The following is a 20,603-nucleotide window of genomic DNA, read 5'->3' on the forward strand; positions in this document are numbered from 1 at the left end:
GAATCCGCCCCTCCGTCACCAATAATTATCCCGAGCGGAGGAGGGAGGCTGGGGGCGGTGGGCATCCCCCACATGCGGGCAGGAGGGACAGGACGGGCTTCCCCCGGCCGTGCTGGGACTGGGAAAACTCCACAGGTTCGGGAAACAGAGTTTCCCTTTGAACACGCTATCAGTTTTCAACAAATGTCAGAAACACAAATGGGAAGTGAAATCCCACTTTCATAAAAATATTTGCCTTGAGGTGAACGCGGCTTATTAAGGGAAAGGGTGAGTTTGGGCTTCTTTTCGGTGTGATGCTCCTCTCATCCTGCTCCCGGGGAAGGCAGCCTCCCCTCGCCCTGCTGCATCCCCAGGGCCGTGTGCTGGTGGTCACGTCCCACCTGCGTCCCCTCGCTTCTACAAAGCCTTGCTGAGCGTGGGGGATCCCAGGGAGCAGCCCTGGCCCGGCTCAGGGCAGGTGCAGGGTGCTGCTGTGCCCAGCCCGGGCTCCAGAGGGGTTTCCATGAGGGGAAACATCCCCCTGGGCACACTGCCTCTGTCTGTGCCCATCCTGCTGAGTAACACACAGCCATACATGGGGAAGAGCCGGCCGAGAGTGCTGCCAGGCCTCTCCCTGGCTCAGTAAATAACATTCCTGCTCACACTGCTGTGTAGGGAACTTCCCAGCTCCCCACGTCAGGCTGCGTGGCCTGCCCAGCACAGGGGCTGTGGGGCTGCACCCTGGCCAGAGCCTGCAGGGGGGTCCCTGCTCACCCACCGCTCCCAGCTCCAGCACACGGGCTGCATTTCACCTGGGGGAAATGTGGAAACCTCTCAGATGATTTGTGGGTCCCTGTGCCCCCTCGGGGGTTGAAGAGGGGGTGCCTGTGAAACCCTGAGCTCCCTAAGTGACCAGGGCACCAGCAAAGTCCCCAGTCTGTGTTGGCCCAAACATCCCAGACCTCCCACCAAAGCCCGCTCCTCTGCTCCTGTCCTGGTGGCTCCCAGGGTCAGTGGCTGGGAGCAAAGAGCAGAATTTTGGCTTCTGTTCCTCCGCAGCCAGGCCTTCCCCTGAGAGCACCCGGAGTGCTGGACACCTCCCCACTTCCTGGGTTGCTGATCCTCACCTTCCAGGGAAATCACACCCTCATCCCAAACTGATGCAGTCAGGCTCCCAGCTCGTTTTATGGCCTCGGAGGGAATTCCATGGCTGGGGGATGAGCCTGCATGTGGCTGTAGCACAGCTTGGCAGCCTCAGGAGAGGGATCTCTCTGGCCATTCCCACCGCAGATCCAGGTGGATATGGTAAAAAGGGTGCTTGAAGGGTTCCCTCTGTTCCTGATGTGTTCCATACACCACTGCATGTCAAAGTGGGCTTCCTGCTGGAAAACAGGGATAGGAGCCAGAGCTCCAGGACTCAGCATGGAGATGGCCCCAGCATCCACTCGAGCCCTTCCTGGCCACTCAGCAGAGGAAATGTGTACTGAGGGCAGCTGGGGATGGGCCATTTCCTCTCCTGGGCTTTTCCTTCTCTTCTTTGGCCTGTTTAGGTATGTCAGGATCAGGGGAGGAAAGCCTGGCTGGTGTGGGGCAGGGGCCGTGCAGAGCTGTGGGTGCTGCCAGGACCTGCTGGGCCCTGTCCCCTGGGTTGGCCACGGCTGGGAAGTGAGTTTGTGCAGACCTGTACTTACCAGGGGAGGAAATGAAAATAGAAGTATGGTTCTTGCAACTGCCTCCCACCGTGCCCCCAGAAGTGGTGGGATGGCTGTGTCAGTGCTGCTGCAGCCGGAGGGATGGGGACGGGGGAAGACGTGGCTGGGGCCTGGCTGCAATCCCTGCAGGAGCCCGGGATGCCAGAGAGATAATGAGAGGGGATGTTAAACATTAGTGCAGTCACAGGGCTATTTATCTGACACCAACAGAGGCAGCCAGCAATCCTCCAGGGTGCACAGCTCAGCTTAGACCCCATTAGAGTTCCTTTTATTCCCTGTGTTTTGGCTGATGTTGAAGCAGTGCCTGAATGGTGGGAGCTGAGTTCTGGTCAGGTCTGGTCCCCACAGCAGCTCCCCCCGGAGCAGGCAGGCCCAGAGGACAGAGCAGGGTGGGCAGAGAGGGCAGGAGAGGGGCTGGGGGTTCCCTGGGGCCATCCTGGGGACGGGGACAAGAGGCAGAACCGAGGGGGTGTTTTTGCAGGGCCAGGTTGGGCTGCCTGCCTGGTGCTGCCAGGATGTGATCTCCCTCCGCTCCGAGATTTCTGGGGGAATTTTTTCTATCCAGAAATAGGAAGAAACCCGAACAATCTTGGGGATTTTTCTGTACCTGAGCAGCAGAGCTGCCACTAAAGAGCTCGCACTTCCAAGCCAAGCCTGTTGTGAACTAGAAACCTGTTTCATTTTCGGAGGACCACACTAAAATGAGACAATTTGGAAACCTTCTCAATATTTTTTGGACCCCTGAGTTCCTGCCCTGCACTTCCCCACTAGCCACTCCTGCACACGGCTTTGGGGCTACAAAAGGAGCGTGGCTGGGGCAGCAGTGCCGTGGAACTGCTTTTCCCAGCCGAGCTGGCAGTGGCTGTGTGCCCGGGCAGTGCCGAGGGGACGGTGCAGGTGCCAGCACACCGTCACTCCCGAGCTGCTCCCCGAGGCAGGGCACGGCAGGAGGGCACGAGGCAGCCAGAGCCCGGGGAATTGGGATCCAGAAGCGGAACAGACAATTTCCAAGCCATGGTGATGGTGAGCGGTGATGAGCCGGGGCTGCTTCAAAGGGAACCAGCTTTAACTGGATCAAACCCCGAGCCAAAAGCATAAACACTAGGAGGAAGTTTGGCTAAAGTTAAATCATGTTTTATTTAAGAATCTCCCTCTCCCTGTTGTAAGATGGAAACTCCACATCTGAAAAGTGAAACTAAGATTGGAAACAGTCTGCAGTCATTAAGTTTATGCTATTTTTTTTTTTCTCTAGCTTCTCAAGTAAAATATCAACTGGCTCCACTGTCAGGGACAGGAAACATTAGTAATAAGTTCATAGATTTACATTTTCCCCAGGGAAATACAGGAATATCAGAGATCAAAAGTTGGAGAAAGGAGTTATTTTTATACAGTGATTTGCAACCAGCATTCATTGAGGGGAGTAAATAAATTACAGGCCCTTCACTTTGGGGTTGTTTAAGTCCTTTTTCTTTAATGCTGTCCCTTTTAACTACTGTGGAGAGTCTGTCAGGCCTTACACAGAGCAGGAGCCGTTCCCTGCCTGCCAAAGAGGCTGTTTCCCAGCACATGCAGTTGGTCACTGCAGTTTGTTGTCACACGAGATTGTCACCTGGGGGCCTGGGGGCAGCTGGGCATCGGGGTGGCTCGGGGTCAGACGTGGCACAGGCCAGCCTGGCACGCAGGGACAACGTGGGGAGATGGCTCTGCTGGCCCAAAAGGTTCATTTGGGGGCTGTCAGAGCCAGCGAGGGGTAGCTGTGGCACTGCTGCCAGAGCTGGGGCTGTTGGGGCTCTGTCTCTGCCAGCCCCCATCGCTGCTGCAGCGGTGGCCCCGGGCACTCGCTCTCCAGCAGGGCAGGGGTGGCCCCGGGGGCTTTGCTGCCACCCAGCCTGGTCCTCCCCACGACCCAGTGGGTGGCTTGTGGCACGCTGGCCCCTCGGGGTGTCTCTGCCTGAGCTCGTGTCCCAGCCCAGGGGACAGACACCCTGTGCCCCATGAGCTGCACCATGGACACCAGAGCTCCTGGTGGCCGTGTCCCCCTCGTCCTCCGCGTCACTCACAGGGGCTGAGCTGCTCTGGCAGGGTCTGGGGGCAGGCAGCCAGTCCCAGCTGTGGTGGAGACACTGGAAACTTTGACCAGGCATTTTGTCTGGTGTCATCAATTAAAGGTGAGGCACTCGCTGGCCGGGCAGGATAATGAATGACGGGTTTAAGTACAACTGGAAAAACAATAAAATACTCCATTAGAGTGACACAGCTGTGAACAATGAACATTAAACAACTTCACGCGAGCAAACTGCCGCAGCCACACTTGGCCCTGGCGCTTGATGGATTCCTGTTTGGAGTGTGCCTCACAAAGCCACTCTGCATCCACCCTGGGCTGGGAACCGCTCTTCTTCTACTGCTTAAAAATACATCCACATGAAATGTGCTGTAAGAATCCCTAAAGGTTCATTAATGTCACGAGCAGGGGAGGAGAAAAGAGTTGGAAGGTCTTGAAGTACATGTCGGAAACACTCCAGAGAAAACTAAATGCTGCTGGGATGAACTGCAGGCTCTGGAGGATCAGTCGTGCTGGAAGACTATTTATTTTCCAGTCTATTTTAAACACTGGACTGTTTCAGATAAGAGTTGCCTGTGGTGGCAGACAGGATCGTGGGACTGGTGTGCAGGAACTCATGCCAGATTCATTTCTGGGGAGTATTTCCTCCCTGCCTTGATAAATCTGCCTTGTCTGCTGTACCAGGTTACTTCCTTTGGAGTTCTCTCTCCTTATTATTACTTATTAAAGTTGCCTGCAAATAGCACTTGGGCTTCATGCAACATCCTGTGCGACAATTCATCCTTCTCATTATCTCAAAGCTGACAATTCCCACCAGGGCCAGAAAGGGTGGGTGGAAAAATGCCTTGAGAAGAAACAGAAATGGCCATCCCTTCTTGCGAGGCTGGAGAAACCACACTGGGGAGGCTGGAAAGGGCAGGAGATAAGTGGTGACTTATCCCGTTCAGGACAGACCCATGAAAGGGAAGAAAAGAAGAAGAAACAAAGCCAGCAGCACCAATGAGAGTCCTCCCCTCGCCTGCTGGTGCCGGGGTCCCGGGCTGGTGTTCAGAGGGGTCAGCAGCGAGCCCCCTGCGACCTGACCCTGCAAACTGCCCCCCTTTGCCTAGATGTTATCTGGGAAATGGTGCTCGGGTTACAGAGCTCGGTGCAGGGCTCTCCCTGCACGCAGAACCCACATCTTCACTCACTCTGCACCTCCAGCACGGCCCTGCAGAGGGGCCAGGACAGGGTCACCGGCCCCGGACTTTGGAACTCTGCTGCACCCTTGGAGCAGGGGGGAGAGCAGGGGCAGCGCTGCCTGGGGCCGGATGCTCCAGCTGGGCTGCAAATGGCATTAGCTGGGGATGCTGTGCTGGAGCTGCTCTGGGAATGGTTCTTCTCGCCTTCCTGCCCTCCAGGGTTTCAGCCAGGATTGCGGCTCCCAGCCCTCATCTCAGCCTGACGGAGCTGAAAGGTCCAGCTTGGCTCCCACAAGGTGAGGCGCTGTCCCCAGGGAGCTGTGCTGGTGTATGAGCCCATTTCCCATTTCCTGAGCATCACTGGTGGGCACACACTGGCCCCATCCTGCCAGCCCTCCTAGCCCTGGCTGCCTGGTCCCTCCCTGGCCCCCAGCCTGAGCCCCCTCCCCAAAGCAGCCTTTGCTGGGGCGTGTGCCCCCAGAGCCTGGTCCTGCTCGGGGGACAGCCCTGCCCTGCCCATGTGGGCTTAATCACGGAGCATCTGCTTCCCATTGCAGCTGCCCAGGGCAGCTTTCCCTGGCAGCCTCCTGCAAGGGTGTTAATTTTATGTACACGGGCCCGTTCAGCCGGGATTCAGGAGAGCTGGGCGGCAGCAGGGGAAGGGGCCCTGCCCTGGGCAGGGGGAGCGGGGCAGAGGGTGATGCAGAGGGGCTCCTCCTCCCGCTGGGGCTACGGGGGAGCTGGAAGCAAGTCCCAGAGACACTCGGCCCAGCGCAGCAGCAGCGTGGAGGGGTGCCAGGGACTATTTTGGGAAAGCTCGCTCATGGTAACACCCCAAGCCCGGGTAAGGCTGAGCCGGTGTCGCTGGCACAGCCGGCCCCAGGCTCCTCGTGTGCGGGGAAGGGCAGCCCCAGAGCCAGGCAGGAATCTTAACTATCACTTCCCAGCCACAGCTCCTAGAAATGGCAAATTCTGCTGGTGCCAGACGACGGACGACTCCTCCAGACGACTCCTCCAGACGTCTTGGAGAAGCCTCTGGAAAACTGTCTCTTCAAGGGAGCTCAATTTTGGCTTTCTAAATTGAGGCTCCCCAAATTACTTTTGGAAGCATTAGCCATTATTATTTTCCTTCTGTTTAATCCCAGTGTTTTCCCTGGTCCTCAGTGATAACAGACATCCAAGATCTTCACGTTCTCCCAGAGAGGCCACGCACTGTCACCCCCCAGTTCCCACCCTGTGACTGTCCCCACCGCTGTGCCAGCGCTGCTGTCACCCTGTGCACAGGCAAGGATGGGTGGTGCTGACAGGGACTGACAGTTCTGGCCGTGCAGGGGGCAGGGAGTGCAGCAAAGCCCAGCCCCACTGCAAACCTCAGCCCCACTGCACACCCCAGCCCCACTGCACACCCCAGCCCCACTGCACACCCCAGCCCCACTGCACACCCCCCAGGGAGCTCAGTGCAGGGGTGCCAAGGGCCCACGGACCCGGCCGAGCCCCTGGCTGCAGCATGAGTGACGAGGATGTGGCTGTGACAGGGTGGGCACGAGCCCATCCCCATCCCACAGGCAGGAGCAGGCGGGGCTGCACATGGATCACAGGGCATGGTGTTCTCTGCTGTAGGGGTGCTCTGCATCACCTCTACCCTCCCTTGCAGAGCCACCGAGGGCCGTGCCAAACCTCCCTGCTGTGGGCTGGGGTGAGATCCTGCTCAGCATCCCAGCTCAGCGCCACCGGCTGTGGCTGACAGACTGTGTGGCACCCAGCCCCTCCAGTGGGGCAAAATGGGGCACAGGAAGCAAAAAGCCAAACCTGGAGCTGCTGGGAAAGCTCAGGTCTGTGCCCCAGAACAAGATCACGTTGGCAAGATCCCACACAGCCCAACAGCAGCCAGGGTCTCATGAAGAATCCATCGTGGTGCAGCTGAAATCCCCCTGCAGCCTGGCACTGCAATGTTTGGAACACCACAGGATGCACTTCCCTGGGCACTGGTTCTCATCTCCATCCTCCCCCAAGAGCCAGCTAAGCCCTGACCCACAGGCACAGCGGCTCCCAGGCCTCTGCACAGGGTCCTGGGGAGGCTCCTGCTTCTGCTCCTGGTGCCACTTCTCATCTTGTGGCTCGTGTTGTGTGTGCAGCAGCTCCCGAGCAGCAGGCTGGGAGAGCTCCCTGCGGCTGCAGCTGTGCTGTGATGCTCCCCACAGTGCAGGTGGAGGTGGCTGCAGTGGGAATGCGATACCTGTGGCACCCAGCTCTTCTCTGCCCTGCTGAGCTGCCCTCTCCCAGCACCACTCGGTGCTTTGGCAGCTCTCTCCCCTCCAGGGCTCAGGGCAGGGCCTACCCTCACACCCCCCTGGCTGGGCTGGCTGCCAGGGGCTCGTGGGGAGGTGTCTGGGGTGAGGAGGGGAAGGCTGGGGTGCCCCAGGCTTGGGGGGTTCCTTGGCACACGCTGAACCAGGAACCATCTCTGCTCTGGTGCTCTCCAGCCCTGAGCTGGGCACGCCAGGAAAAGCTTCCTGCATCTCACAGCCTCCCCCACGCTCCCTCCCACCACCCCTTATTTATGGGACAGCTATTTCCTTTTGGAGAGAAGTAGCCAGCAGTATGAAATGGCAAAAGGGTTTGAATCAAAACAAGGTGTTTGCTTGAATTGTGGAAGATTGGAAGTTTCCGCTGGGTGATGGTGTGTGACATGCCAGCCCTCCCTGTCCCCAGCAGCCAGCAGGGACTGTCCCACAGGCACGTGCCAGCTTTGGCTCCCGGGATGCTCTGAAGAGCATTTGAAGGAAACCATTTGCCATCTAGCAGAGCATTCGCATTCAGGTCCTCATCTGAGTCACAGCCATGAATTTTTCCAGTAAGTGTGGGCCCCACATCGCTGCCCTCCAGCTCTGTGGAAGTGATGATCGAGGTTATTGCTGTACAGTGAGGTTGGGGGGAAATTCAGATGATATTGATCACAGACAGCAGCTGCTGTAACCAAGGCAGTAAACCTTCCTACCCCAGTACTTCTTTTGATAGAAAGTAACTTCTGTCTTAAGCTGAATCTTTCACAAGTCTAGCAAAGGTTATTTTTTTACAGGGTAGGGAAGCCCAGCTCCTCCCATGGCAGCAAGGCACGAAGGGGGCACCCAGCCCTGGGGAAGGTGGATGTGTGGATGAGGCTGTGGAAGATTGAGGCCCCAGGCTACAGGGCTGCTCTTGAGGATGCTCTGGCCATTGTGGTGGGGGGACTTGGGGCACCGGGTCCCTGCAGGACCCCCCAGGCTTTGAAGCCAACTGGACGGGCAGGACACAGGGAGCATTTCCCTGGGCTGGGCTGCGAGTTCCCTGCAGCTCTGTGTTCGCTCTGTCAGCACCTCGAGTGGCAGCAGACGCCTTTAGAGAGGAGGAAGGGCTCTGTGTGCCCCTGCCCCGGCGGGCAGCTCCGCACCAGCTGCTCCTCCCTCGCTCCTGCCGTCCTTTCCTGACACACATCGGCTTCCTGCGTGTGGCTCTCGCACCACTTCCTACCGTGCTTTGCTTTCCTCCGAGCTCTGCGTGTCAGGGCGTGTGGGGAGGAAATAAAAATGAAATCAGAGGAGCAGCTCTTCCTTCTGGCCCGCTTCTGGTCCGAAGCGAGGCTCGGGCTGGGCAGGCAGCGCCCGAACCGCACCGGAGCATCCCTGGCGTGGGCTCGCATCCCACAGGGTGGGGACAGCTCGTGTCCTGCGGCCACCGATGGATTGCCACCAAAACTCACCGGTTCCCCGATAAACGGGCTGATTTCTGAGGAGGGCAGGTGCTCTGCCCGCCCCACCTGAGCTGCCGGGGTGCCACCCCTGTCCCAGCGGCAGGAACACATCCTGGCCACGGCAGCAGCATCACTCCCCCCTCCGCGGGGCCACTCTCCAAAAACACTTTCTGCCTCATCAGGAAAGCGGGAAAAGCGATCAATGGCTCTAGCCCTGGCTTTAGAAAGTGGATTAAGGCCAGTGAATAGGAACTGTCTCTCTAATGAAGTGCTATTACCAACAGGCTAATTGAGTAATGACATAATGCAGGCCCTTGAAGCTCTTTATAACGGGCCATGACTCCGTGCCACAACACGCCGCCACTTCCTCGCCCTGCCCCGCTCTGCACATCGCGGCAAAGGAGGCTCAATGTGCAGCACCGTCCTCCCGGAGCAGCCACAGACAAAGTGTCGCCAGCATAACCCTGCGTGGAAAATGCGGAGGTGGAGGGAAACCCGGACTAATTAGCTCGGGAGCCGCCAATCTCCTCCATGTGAAATGTGAGCCTTTTTATTGGGAAAAGCAGAACAGGCCTCACATTGCTTTCAGGGAGCCCAGTAAAACAGAAGGTGACCCATACATATGTATATTATGCTAGATTTAAAATACTTTCTGATGATTTTCTAGGCAGATCTCCAATAAGTCACAGCACGGCGTTGTAGAGCGGGCGGCACGGGCTGGCTGCTGCCTCTGGCACCTCTCAGGGTGGAGAGGCCAGTGGGCCCTGCTGGGGTGTGCCAGTGGCCCTGGTGCCAGTGCCCATCCTCAGGACAAGGAATGAATCACAGCAGCTTTGTGCCCACAGCTCGGGTGCCTGAGGCTCTGCTGGGGCACGGTGCAGCCCTGGGGGCATCACCCCTGTGCCCGCTGCTCTGGGGGCGGCCAGGGGGCGAGACATCACCTTTATTTCAGCCCTCCAGCCTCACGGCCCTTCCCCAGGCTGCCGGGCCCTTTCCTTCTGCATTTGCAATGCTTTATCTGCATGGGAAGACTCGCACCTCCCCAGCCCCACGCTATCGGTTCATCATCCCATTAAAGATTAATCTGAGATTATTGCACATGTCAATAGCCCAGAGGCAGAAAAACAAGAGCTACACCTGCAGTTTGTTTGTGAGCCCCGCTCCTTATGGCGAGCTGTTAATGGACAGAGGCTTTCACGGCACTGCCTGTTGACAGGCTGAGCCCTGCACCGGCACCTGCTGCCCTTCTCCAGACAGGGAAAACCTCACACTCCCTCTGAGACCTCCTGCATCCCAGCTATCGCAAGTGGGAAACCCAGGCTGTCCCTGCTGATCACCCCCGAGCCGTCCCAGCTTCTGCCACAAAGCTCCGATCATTCCCTGCCCCAAATCAGGAATTGGCTTCGGTAATCCCCTGGATTCTGCCCGGTTTGTGTTCCTTTGTTCAGCTTTTTCTAGCTAAGGTAAGAGCCAGAAGAATTGGGCTGCTGCACTTGGTAAGGGCTGAGCTTTGGCTGAGTGCTCAGGCGCTGGAAATGCTCCTGCAGAGGCTGGGGGGGATGCAGGAGATCAGAGAATCATGAGAACATTTCCAGCACACAGGTTTGCAGTGACAGGAGAAGAAAGTGGATTTTTTTTTTTCTTTCTACTGCTCTGGAGGTGAGAAGAGGCATTCTGGTGGACCCCAGAGCTCCTCACAGCACAAGGAGCAGGTGTGCTTCGCTTGGTCACAAGGGGTGACCAAGGAAATTTTGGGAACTGTGGTCCCCAAATGATTGAAGCTCAGCCTTTGCAAAGGCGGCTGTAATCCTCCTGCTTTCCTTCTCATCCCCTCTGGGATGCTCCAGATGCTTGCAGAGAAAGGACAGGATGACTTCAAATGGTAGCATGGAAGCCTTAAATCCCTTTTTTACGCGGTGTCTCCACGTGGGTCTGCCCCGGGAGTTCCCGCTCCCAGCGAGCCTCCCAGCGAACCCCGGCTGTACCAGCGCTGGCACCGCAGCCTCTCACAGGGGCTCACACAGGGCGGCCACCAAATGGCTCCCCCGATAATCGCCGGGCCCGCTCCCAGCCCAGGGCACAGCCTGCACTACCTGGCCCGGCCCGAGGGACCTGGCGTTAAACAGAGCCGGGAAATTGCTGAGCTTTTGTGCCGGAGCCCCCGGCTCCGCTGAGCAGCGCTGGCTGCCCCGCTGAGCACAGGGGAACAAGGGCAGGGCACCGCGGCCCCGCTGCCAGCGATGCTGCTCAGCGGCTTTCCTTCAGAAAATGAAATTAAAAAGAAATTGTCACTTCTCCCCAGGCCCAGCTCCCGAGTGCCTTTCTCCATCAGAGAAGAGGTCTGCAGGGGTGGGGAGAGACCAGAAGGGATGACCCTTGTGTGGAGCCGGCTTGAGCTGGACCCAAGGGTGTCCTGGCCATGGTCCTCCAGGCTCTGCATCCCCAACATCCCTAGGTAGAAAAAATAAATAGTTTAAGTAGTAAATTGAGCAGCTGATCAGAAAATGAGAGGTCTGGAGCACATTCATCACCCTGCGAGGGGACAGCAGCTGGTCCAGAGCTGGGTGATACCTGGGCAGGTCTGAGGCACTGGCCCGAGGGGTGGGACATCACCTGAGCAGCCGGTCCCCGGGCACAGGCTGCTGGGCAGGGCAAGAAGCAGATGCAGCAGCAACCCAAGTTCCAGTGGGCTGTGCTTTTGTGATTCAGAACATGCAGCGTCTCTTTTTTCCCGTGTTTTAAGGCTGCATTTGTGTTTGAATGCCAGCGGGATTTGCCAGTCCAGCCTAGGCTGCTCTCCACCCGGTTTATACCTTCCCTCTAAAGGCCTGGCGTCCCAGCCAGCCGCTGGACAAAGCCAGGAGCACAAGTGAGAGCAGCAGAGCTTGCTGAGGAGGAGGTTTCTCACAGCTCTCACCGCCGGCCTGACCAATATTAGTTGAAGCCCATTGAGAGGGAGCTGGCAGGGGTCCCCGGTGGGTGCCAGGGATGGAGTGAGATCCTGAATGACACGGGAAAGGGTCGGGGTCCCCTGGCAGACATGGAGGGGGGCAAAGCCCAGCGGTGCAGGGCTCTGATGCTGCTGTGGGAGCTGCAAAGCCAAGCCGGCCGGGGCTGCCAGGGCTGCTGCTCCCAGCACACCCACTCCTCGATCCTCCTTTCCAGCTCCTGCAGGTGGTCCCCTCTCAAAATTGGTCTCTTTTTTATTTTTTATTTTTTTTTAACTATTTAGCTGCTTTTGCGGCTCCAGGATTTTATGGATGGAAAGCTGAAAGTAATTAGTGCCCCTCCCCCGCTTCCTGTTGGGAAAAGGAAGAAAAGCACACACAAGAGCAAACCCAAAACTTCCTGCCCTGCTTAATAATCGAGTAATGAGTCCAACTCGGCTGGGAAAGTCAGTTTATACCGGGTGAGCTCTTAATTAAAGAAGGGCCGAGCAGCAGCTCTGCTGACTTTTACAGGCACACACATCTTCCTGCTCCGAGCAGCCCCGGGAGAGGCGCAGGGAGCCGGGCAGCCGCGGGCTGGAGGGGGGTGAGGAGTCGCTCCCTTTCATTCCCCGGAGGAAAGCAACGTCCGGGAGATGGCACCGAGGAAATGCGGAGAGCAGGAAAGCGCAGGCCCTGGGGCAGGCTGGCAGCAAGGCTGGCTGCGGGCTCTGAAGCAGCCCGGACCTGGGGAGGAGGGAAGGTGCACGGCAGGTGCTTTGGGGCTGTGGAAAGCCTCGAGGGGCAGCCCCTGCTGTGTCCCAGCTCTGACAGGGGATGTGTCAGCTCTGTGCCCACCACCCACATCGGCTCCCCCGGCCCGCCGGGAGCTGCGGCCGGCCCGGCAGGCTCAGGGACACGGGGACAGTGCCCTGCGGCAGGGACCTGCTCCCCACGGGGAGCTCAGGGACACGGGAGAGCAGCAGGTGCTCCAGCAGCTCCCTGGGGAACCAGCACCCACCCGAGCAGGCTGGGCAAACTCCTGTGCTTTCCCTCGTGGAACCTGGGAGATCTCCTGCACCCCCGAGAGAGCCCCTGTACCCCCGAGAGATCCCCTGTACCCCCGAGAGAGCCCCTGCACCCCCGAGAGAGCCCCTGCACCCCCGGGAGAGCCCCTGCACCCCCGGGAGAGCCCCTGCACCCCCGGGAGAGCCCCTGCACCCCCGGGAGAGCCCCTGCACCCCCGGGAGATGCCCTGCACCCCCGAGAGAGCCCCTGCATCACCGAGAGAGCCCCTGTACTCCCGAGAGATGCCCTGCACCCCCGGGAGAGCCCCTGTACCCCCGAGAGAGCCCCTGCACCCCCGGGAGATGCCCTGCACCCCCGAGAGATCCCCTGTACCCCCGAGAGAGCCCCTGCATCACCGAGAAAGCCCCTGCACCCCCACCCCACCTCACAGCTGCCCCAGCCCTCTGGCAGGAGCTGATGCCGCCCGACTTTTCCCCTCCCGAGCGGCAACTGCTGCACACATTCCCTCCGGCAAATTCCGAGTCACCTGCAAGCAGAGGCCAAGAGCACCAGGTGGGAGCAGAGCTGAGCCCTGCAGCCGGCTCTGCACAGCACTCCCTCCTTACTGCTGAACATTCACCCCAAGCACACACAAAACCCTATTATAAATTAACGATTTTATTGAATATCAATAAATTGTATATCATTATATAAAAAGTTTCATCAGTACAAAATTGTGGCACAAAAATATAAATACCAGTGTACCTTTGAAATGTAAACATCTTCTTTGTAATGATTTCCATGAAAACAATGTCCAAAGAAAGATGCATTCAGGAGGCACCTGTCAATACCCATAAATAGGGCTTTTGGCACACACCTGTCGATGGCCAGCCTTGGGACAGGCCACCATTGTATCAGCTGACAAGTGCCTGCTATTAGTCACAGTTCTCTTGAAAAGCAGTTGTTAAGAGTCATATTAACAGGTGCTTGAGTGCATAGCTGCTCTGTAAACAGGGCTGGGGTTTGAAATGGCTACCCCTGCCTTTCATGGACACTGTTAATCTCGCAGGCATTGCAAATTGTCATTGTGCTGGGGAGAAGCAGCTGCTTCACAACTACTGGGATACTGTATTATTGCATAGTTACACCTTCTACAGGCGGGTTATATACACTTGGGGTACGGGGGGAGTGTCTTGTCCTTCATTTAAAAAAATACTGGTTCTTAAAAGTTACCGAGTGGTTATGGTGTTAAAAAAAAAAATTAAAAAATAAAAAAAAACCCAAACATATCGAACCCAAAGCCCCCAAGCTACATGGTCGCAGTGTTCAATACCAGTGCGGGTCCAGCCCTGCAGGTGCCGAGAGCCTCTGGCAGGGGGGCACCGCCGAGGGGCTGGGGCAGGACCGTGAGCTGCACACCCGGCACCGAGCCCAGCACTGCAGCCCCCCGTGCCGGCATGGGAGGAGGGCTCACAGCACCAAGCCTGTGGCAGTTCAGGAAGCGCGTGCTGGGGTTCTTGGGATGTCCTGCACGGGGCCAGGAATCAGACTCGATGATCCTGACGGGTCCCAACCCAGCACACTCTGTGGTCAGGCTCTCGCATTGCACTGGAGGCACCGAGTGAGGAGTGGGAGGGTCCCAAGGGCCAGAGGAGCAGTGTCCAGCCCGGTGCACACCGCAATGGCCATGGAGGAAACTAACTCCTACAGAAACTAGTTATAATATAGGTATTTGTGAAGAGAGAGGCGTGGGGAGCGGAGTCCTCAGCGAGAGCCAGAGCAGCCCGTCTCCTCATGCTTGTGGAGCAGCGACATGCGGGAGAAAGTCCGGGAGCAGGTTTTGCACTGGTACTTCTTTACATCTGAATGGGTCTGCAGGTGGGCGCGGAGATTAGAGCGGTCAGCAAAGGCCCGGTTGCAGTGCGTACAGGAAAAGGGCTTTTCACCTATAGGACAAAGAGAAACGCTCCCAATTAACCAGTGCATCAACACATGGGGAATATCAAAGAAGGAGCCATTCATTAGCCAAAGTTTGTGCAGAGCACAGTGAAAAGAAGTGCTGGCTGTTATTGTTCGGGGGGAAAGTCGGGTATGCGCAGCATCGCTTGGGGGAGAACTGCCAGCTTGGGAACTGTCTGCTCCCAGAAAAACCTTTCCTATGAAGCACGGAAAATGAATGCTGGAAACATCTGCAAGAGGCGCGGCAGTTGCACATGCAGACGAAGACACGATACTCGTGTCCCGCTCGGAGCCAAGCGAGGAGCTCGCAGCAAGGCAGGAAAGCCGAGCGCTGTGTGTTAATTATATCATAGCAGGCAGCGGCTGCGAGGCGCCAGCCCCGGGTGAGTGGAGCTATTTCCTCTGCCGAGCCCTGCGCTCCCCCTTCTCCTGCCCGGCTCGCATTGAAAAGCCTGGCCAGGGCGAATTCCTCCCAGAAAGACTCTTTTGGAGGAAACAAATGTGTATGCTCAATTTGGAAAGCACAATTAAGTCTACCCGGCTTCCTTCAGCCATCATCTTTAGTACGTTAAGAGGGTGTGAAATCAGTGCCAAGTCACAATTACACCGTCCCACAGCCCCACAAAGGATGCTCGGGAGATGCTTTGTGGGGGCAGCGGGGTGGGCTGCAGCTGCGGCCCCGGCCCCGCTCCAACAGGTGCCTGCAGCACCTGCCCGAGGTGGCGCATCCCGGCACCTGGAGCCGGGCTCAGCCCGAGGGACCGGGCGGCGGGCGGGCAGCTTCGGCAAGGAGGGATGCTTTGGGCTCCAGCAGGCTCACAGCCCCGCTTTATGACATTTTGGGGAAACGTGTGCCATCGGCTCCAGGGCAGGCCCTGCACTCGCGACAGCAGCACAGATTTATGGGCTGGGCCTTGACCCTGCGCTGCGTTCCAGCCAAGAGGATATTTAAAGGACATTTTAGAGAGATGTGCCAAGAGGGTCTGGGAAACCCTTATCTTCCCAGATAACACCCGGGCCGCCAATTCGCTGGGGCAGGAGAGCAGGGAAGAGGGAGGAGATAAGGGCGGGGGGAGAGGGACAAGAGGGGACGTTACCAGTGTGCGTCCGGATGTGGCCCTGCAGCAGCCAGGGTCGGGAGAACGCCTTCCCGCACATCTTGCAGACGCAGGGCAGCGTGTGGCTCCGGATGTGCATCTTGAGAGCCCCCAGGCTCACGTACTCCTTCTCACAGTACTTGCAGCTGAAGGATTTCCTGGCCTGGGCGTCGCAGTGCAATTGCTTGTGCTTGGAGAGCCCGGCGAAGGTGGAGTACGCCTTGGCACACTGGGCACAGCGGAAGCGCTCGGCGGCGGCGGGGGCCGAGGCCGGGCTGGGGGGCCCCGAGCTCTTGCCTTCATCCTCCTCGCTGGAGAGCGCCGTCAGGTCCAGGGCGGGGGCGGCGCCGCCCGCAGCCTCGCTGCCCGGGCCGCCCGGGAACAGGCTGGACAGCAGCCCCGCGTCCCACACCAGCGGAGGGTAGTAGGCTCCGGGCCCGAGCACCTCGGGCGGGGGGATGACGGGCAGCGGGCACGTCTCGTAGAGCAGCGGGGCGGCCAGCACTGCGGGAGGGGGCGGCGGTCAGCGGGGCCCTCGGAACCCTAACCCACCCCCGCGGGCTCAGTGCGACCCCATCCCGGGCCCTCCCTTGAGACCCCCGCGCCGCAGCCCTGAGGAGGAGCAAAGGGACCCCACGGGAGCCCAGAGCCGCGGCCCGCCCCGGGGCAAAGGTGACCGACCTCACACCGCAGGGACCCCGCGGCCCTGCCCGCCTCGCAGCGAGGGACGGGCTGAGGAGAACCCCACGCTCCCGGCACGGGGAGCTCCCCACGCACCCCTGAGGGAGCCACCGACATCCCCGAGGTACCACGGAGCGGCTCAGCATCCCGGGACACGGGATCGCGCGCCACCAGAAGCGCCAAATTGAAACAAACAAACAGATCTGCGGAAAAATCGGTCGGTCCCCGCCCGCTCCCGAGTGGAATCCTAGGGAGAAACCGCACCGGAGCCCCCGCCCCACCCCGCGGAGCGCCCCACGTGCACGGCCCGTCCTGTCCACGCACCGGCCTGGCTCTCCAGCTCGCTGTAGTTGGGCTTCTTGCTGGCCGAGAAGTGCTTCTTCACCAGGAAGGAGCGCGGCATCTTGCAGCCCGGTGCGGCCGGCGCGGTGCTGCCGCGCCCCTGATATGTGCGGGGCCCGGGGGCGCGGCGCGGGGCGGGAGCGGGGCCGCAGCCAATGGGCCGGGCGGGACGGGCAGGAACGGGGCGGGAGGGGACGGGACGGGACGCGGCGGGATGGGCCGGGCAGGGACGGGCAGGTGTCGGCCCCGCCGCCGGGGGCCGAGCCGAGCCGAGTCGGGCCAAGGGGACGGAGCCCGGGGGCCGCTCCTACGGTGCGGCCGCGCTGCCCGCCCGGTGCCGGAGGACGAGCCGCCGCTGTCGATGCTGCAGCAGCCGCTCCTGGCTTCTTTCCCGGGTGCTTTCCCGGGCGCTGCCCCCGCGGGTCCCGGGTGCTCCGGAGGGGGCGGAATGCTGGAGTGACCCGCAGCCCTTGCCCAAGGCGGCAGACCAGCCGTGCGGGCTGGAGAAAGGCTTTCCAAGGGTCCCCGCACCCCCTGCTGCCTGTCCTTGCCCTTCCCCACGGCTGTGGACTGCGGTGCAGGGTGGGACAGGCCTCTGCCGTGCCCCGCTGGGACACAGCCCTGCGCTGAAGTGTGCTTCACCACAGGTTAATAATCCTCTGGGAACAGGCTGTGACTTTTGGAGCAGCGGGATGGATCCGGCACAGTCCTCGGTGACTCCCTGCCGCTGCCAGGGGTCAGGAGCACCTGCCCAGACCCATTTTCTTTTCTGCTGGGAAGCTTTTGGGCAGCGCAGCCGTCCCCCTCAACAAGCTCTCCTCTGTTCTCCTCCCCTGCCTTTTCCAGGGGCAGGGCTGGTCACGTAGCCTCGCTGAGACACACTCTCCCTCTGGCTTCCCACTCGCCAGGGGCCGTGTGCCCATGGAAAGGTGCTCAGGCGTGGCTGGCGGCTGCAGGGGCAGCGCTGAGCGGAGCTGTAGCAGTCAGATAGCGCAGCCTGGGGGAGCCCTGCCCGGGCTGTCCCCGCTGGAAGGGCTCAGGGCACGGCTCCAGGCACCTGCTGCAGGAGCCGGCTCCGCTCCGGGCCAAGGCAGCTGCCGAGGGAGGAACGGGTCCTGCGGGGAATGCCTCGTCCGGCCCTGCCGCTCGGAAATGCGCCGTGTGCTGGGCCACTCGTGACTCAGCCGTCACACAGCGCTGCGCCAGCCCCTGACGACCGCATCTTACTGTTTAGCCACAAGGACGTGAAATGCAGAAGTGGGAGCAAAGCTTTCCACTGGCACGGCTGCAGCGCACGGCTGAGCTCACTGTCAGCCTTTCCTCAGGGCAGGAACAGCTTGGAGAGCCTGTCCTGCCAGCCACGCGCATCCTGCCCGAGCCAGACGCATTTGCAAACTTTTCCCCTGCAGCCACGTGCTCTGGTACTGGATCATCCCTCCTTTGCTGCGGAATTGCCCGTGGCTTTCAGCAGGTGTTTATATGCAGAGCTCATCCCTGGCTCAGCCGGAGGTTCAAGGCGAAAAGTGCCCCCGAAGGCCTTGGGGGACGCCAGTCCCAAAGGTCGGGTCCCCCGTTTGTCTGGCGGTCCGGAGGTGCCGCTCCCCGGGGCAGCGCAGGTGCCTCCCCCGCGCTCCACCTGCCGCGGATGTGGTTACAGTGGGGACACTCGCACGAGGAACACAGAGAGCTGGTTTTCTTTCTCCTGCTTTCTTTCTGAAATGGTAATAATCAGATCTGTTCCAACCACTGCGCGTGGAAAAAACTTGCCTGTGGTAGGGGAGAAAACGAGATCAAGGGAGAAAGCGGCCAGACCTACCTGTGAGCCTATGAGAGGGGACCCAGAACAGGACACAGGGGAGGGGAAGCTCTGCAGAGGCTCACGGGCTGGAAGTGGCACTGAGTTTCTCAGTCGTCCCACCCTCACCATCACAGAGGACATCGGCTGAGCCCCAAGGTGGTCAGAGCAGACCTGCCACCAGCCCGTGGCACAGCTCCAGTCCTAGAGGAGCTCACAAACACACTTCAACCACCTCCAGAGCAACAAGTCAGCTGAAAATTCTTCTTTTTACTTCCCTGGCCCCACGTCTCCATGGAGCATCTTGAATATCTGTCTGCAGGGCAGAGCTCCTCCCGCCAAGGGAGGCTGTGGTGGGAAAAAGAGAAGCTCTGGCCGTGGGACGGGATGTGAAGCCTCCCTGCAGGGCTGGAGAAGCTCCCTGAAAGGCACGGCCGGGAGGAGCGAGCCCCGCTCTCTCCGAGATGCAAGACCTCCCTCTGCCGTTCACCCACCGCCGCTCACTCGGGCTGCCCAAGGGACCCTCACCCACAGCACGGGACACTCCAGCAGCTCCAGAAGATCCACGGAATTAGGTTTTTTTAAACCCCAGCATCTCTAAAGACAGAATAAATGTGAGAACTAGAAGAGAGGTCCAAGCCAGTAGCAGCGACACCTACTTTTCACCAAGTGCAGAGTATTTTCTGGAGCTTTGGGGAAGGAGTAAGGAAGGAAAAGGAAAGTCTCATAATGGTTTCAACAATCCTCATTCGTACCACCCAGAGAATAATGTGATTTGCCCATAAAAATGAGTTGTTTTTGATGAAGCACAGACCAATGCAACTGTGACACAAAGCTGTATGTCAGAAAAATAAACAAAAATCCAGCCCCAAAACAGGCAGATGCTCCACTGTAATTTTTAGTATATTTACACCAAAGAAAAGCTTTAGGACTGTAAGCACATCCCTTATTTGCTTTTCCATGACTTGGAAAGCCTTGGTTGGTAAATCCTTTTTGAGATGGGCTCACCAGCGAGTGTCCAGTACAGCCGGGCAAAGGCCTTGAAGAAAATTTGCTGTTTTCTTTCCAGTCAGGTGACATGAGAACCTGGAATACAGCACTTAGGCTTTGGCAAGATCTCATCCCCAGCCTAAGGAGGCCGTGGGGATTTACCGCTGCAATTCCAGATGAAGCAATGCCCGTGCATTAAGAAATTAATGCTGACAACAATTTATCAGACCTATTAAGACCAGTCGTTGTCTGGAGACAAATTCATTTGATAGAACAGCTCAACTGCAAGGCCGGCTCCTCCCGTTGTGTGTCTCTGTGCTAATCGTCCTCCTCAGGCTGACTTTGTGCCAGACACGGGGAATGTCACAGCTCCGGGCTGGCTGATTGCATTATCCCACAATGCGGCAGGATCGGCTGCTGACGAGGCGAGAGCAGCTCGGGCAGAGAGAGCTGCACCCTTCCCATGGACACTGCACCCTTCCCGGGGACACTGCACCCTTCCCATGGACACTGCACCCTTCCCGGGGACACTGCACCCTTCCCATGGACACTGCACCCTTCCCATGGACACTGCACCCTTCCCGGGGACACTGCACCCTTCCCATGGACACTGCACCCTTCCCGGGGACACTGCACCCTTCCCATGGACACTGCACCCTTCCCGGGGACACTGCACCCTTCCCATGGACACTGCACCCTTCCCATGGACACTGCACCCTTCCTGGGGACACTGCACCCTTCCCGGGGACACTGCACCCTTCCCATGGACACTGCACCCTTCCCATGGATACTGCACCCTTCCTAGGGACACTGCACCCTTCCCGGGGACACTGCACCCTTCCCGGGGACACTGCACCCTTCCCATGGACACTGCACCCTTCCCGGGGACACTGCACCCTTCCCGGGGACACTGCACCCTTCCCAGGGACACTGCACCCTTCCCAGGGACACTCCCCACCTTTGGGAGCCCAAACAGGCTGGTTCTACTCCAAGGCTTCTTTTCACCAGCCAAAGGAGATGAGTGGAGGACGTGCAGAGCACACAGGGCCTCTCACCAGAGCGGCTTTAAATCAATCAGGGACTCTCAGTCGGGTGTACCCCAGCGACTGCAAACACTCTGGGTGGGGGCTCAAAGGAAAC

At 59.0% G+C, this 20,603-nt stretch overlaps 1 protein-coding gene across 1 annotated transcript; it reads right to left on the bottom strand.

Moving 5' to 3' along the window:
* Positions 1-13,317: 13,317 nt before the first annotated feature.
* Positions 13,318-16,766, bottom strand: SNAI1 (snail family transcriptional repressor 1). The gene is made up of 3 exons (XM_005524882.3): positions 16,661-16,766; positions 15,656-16,159; positions 13,318-14,545 (listed from the first exon to the last, which is right to left on the bottom strand). Exons 1-3 carry the CDS (start codon positions 16,737-16,739, stop codon positions 14,364-14,366), a joined length of 765 nt encoding a protein of 254 aa, XP_005524939.1. The 5' UTR covers positions 16,740-16,766; the 3' UTR covers positions 13,318-14,363.
* Between the last annotated feature and the right edge of the window lie 3,837 nt (positions 16,767-20,603).

Source organism: Pseudopodoces humilis, chromosome 19 (assembly GCF_049639895.1).
Source record: "Pseudopodoces humilis isolate 2021_Gansu_Grassland_sample_001 chromosome 19, ASM4963989v1, whole genome shotgun sequence".
Taxonomy (NCBI): domain Eukaryota; kingdom Metazoa; phylum Chordata; class Aves; order Passeriformes; family Paridae; genus Pseudopodoces; species Pseudopodoces humilis.

Bases quoted from the DNA above. Each gene is read 5' to 3' on its own strand.
- SNAI1 (XM_005524882.3), bottom strand. From the start codon at position 16,739: ATGCCGCGCTCCTTCCTGGTGAAGAAGCACTTCTCGGCCAGCAAGAAG. The intron at 16,160-16,660 runs GTGCGTGGACAG...CCCCTCCCGCAG, and splicing joins CGAGCTGGAGAGCCAGGCCG to TGCTGGCCGCCCCGCTGCTC. The intron at 14,546-15,655 runs GTAACGTCCCCT...TTTGTCCTATAG, and splicing joins CCACATCCGGACGCACACTG to GTGAAAAGCCCTTTTCCTGT.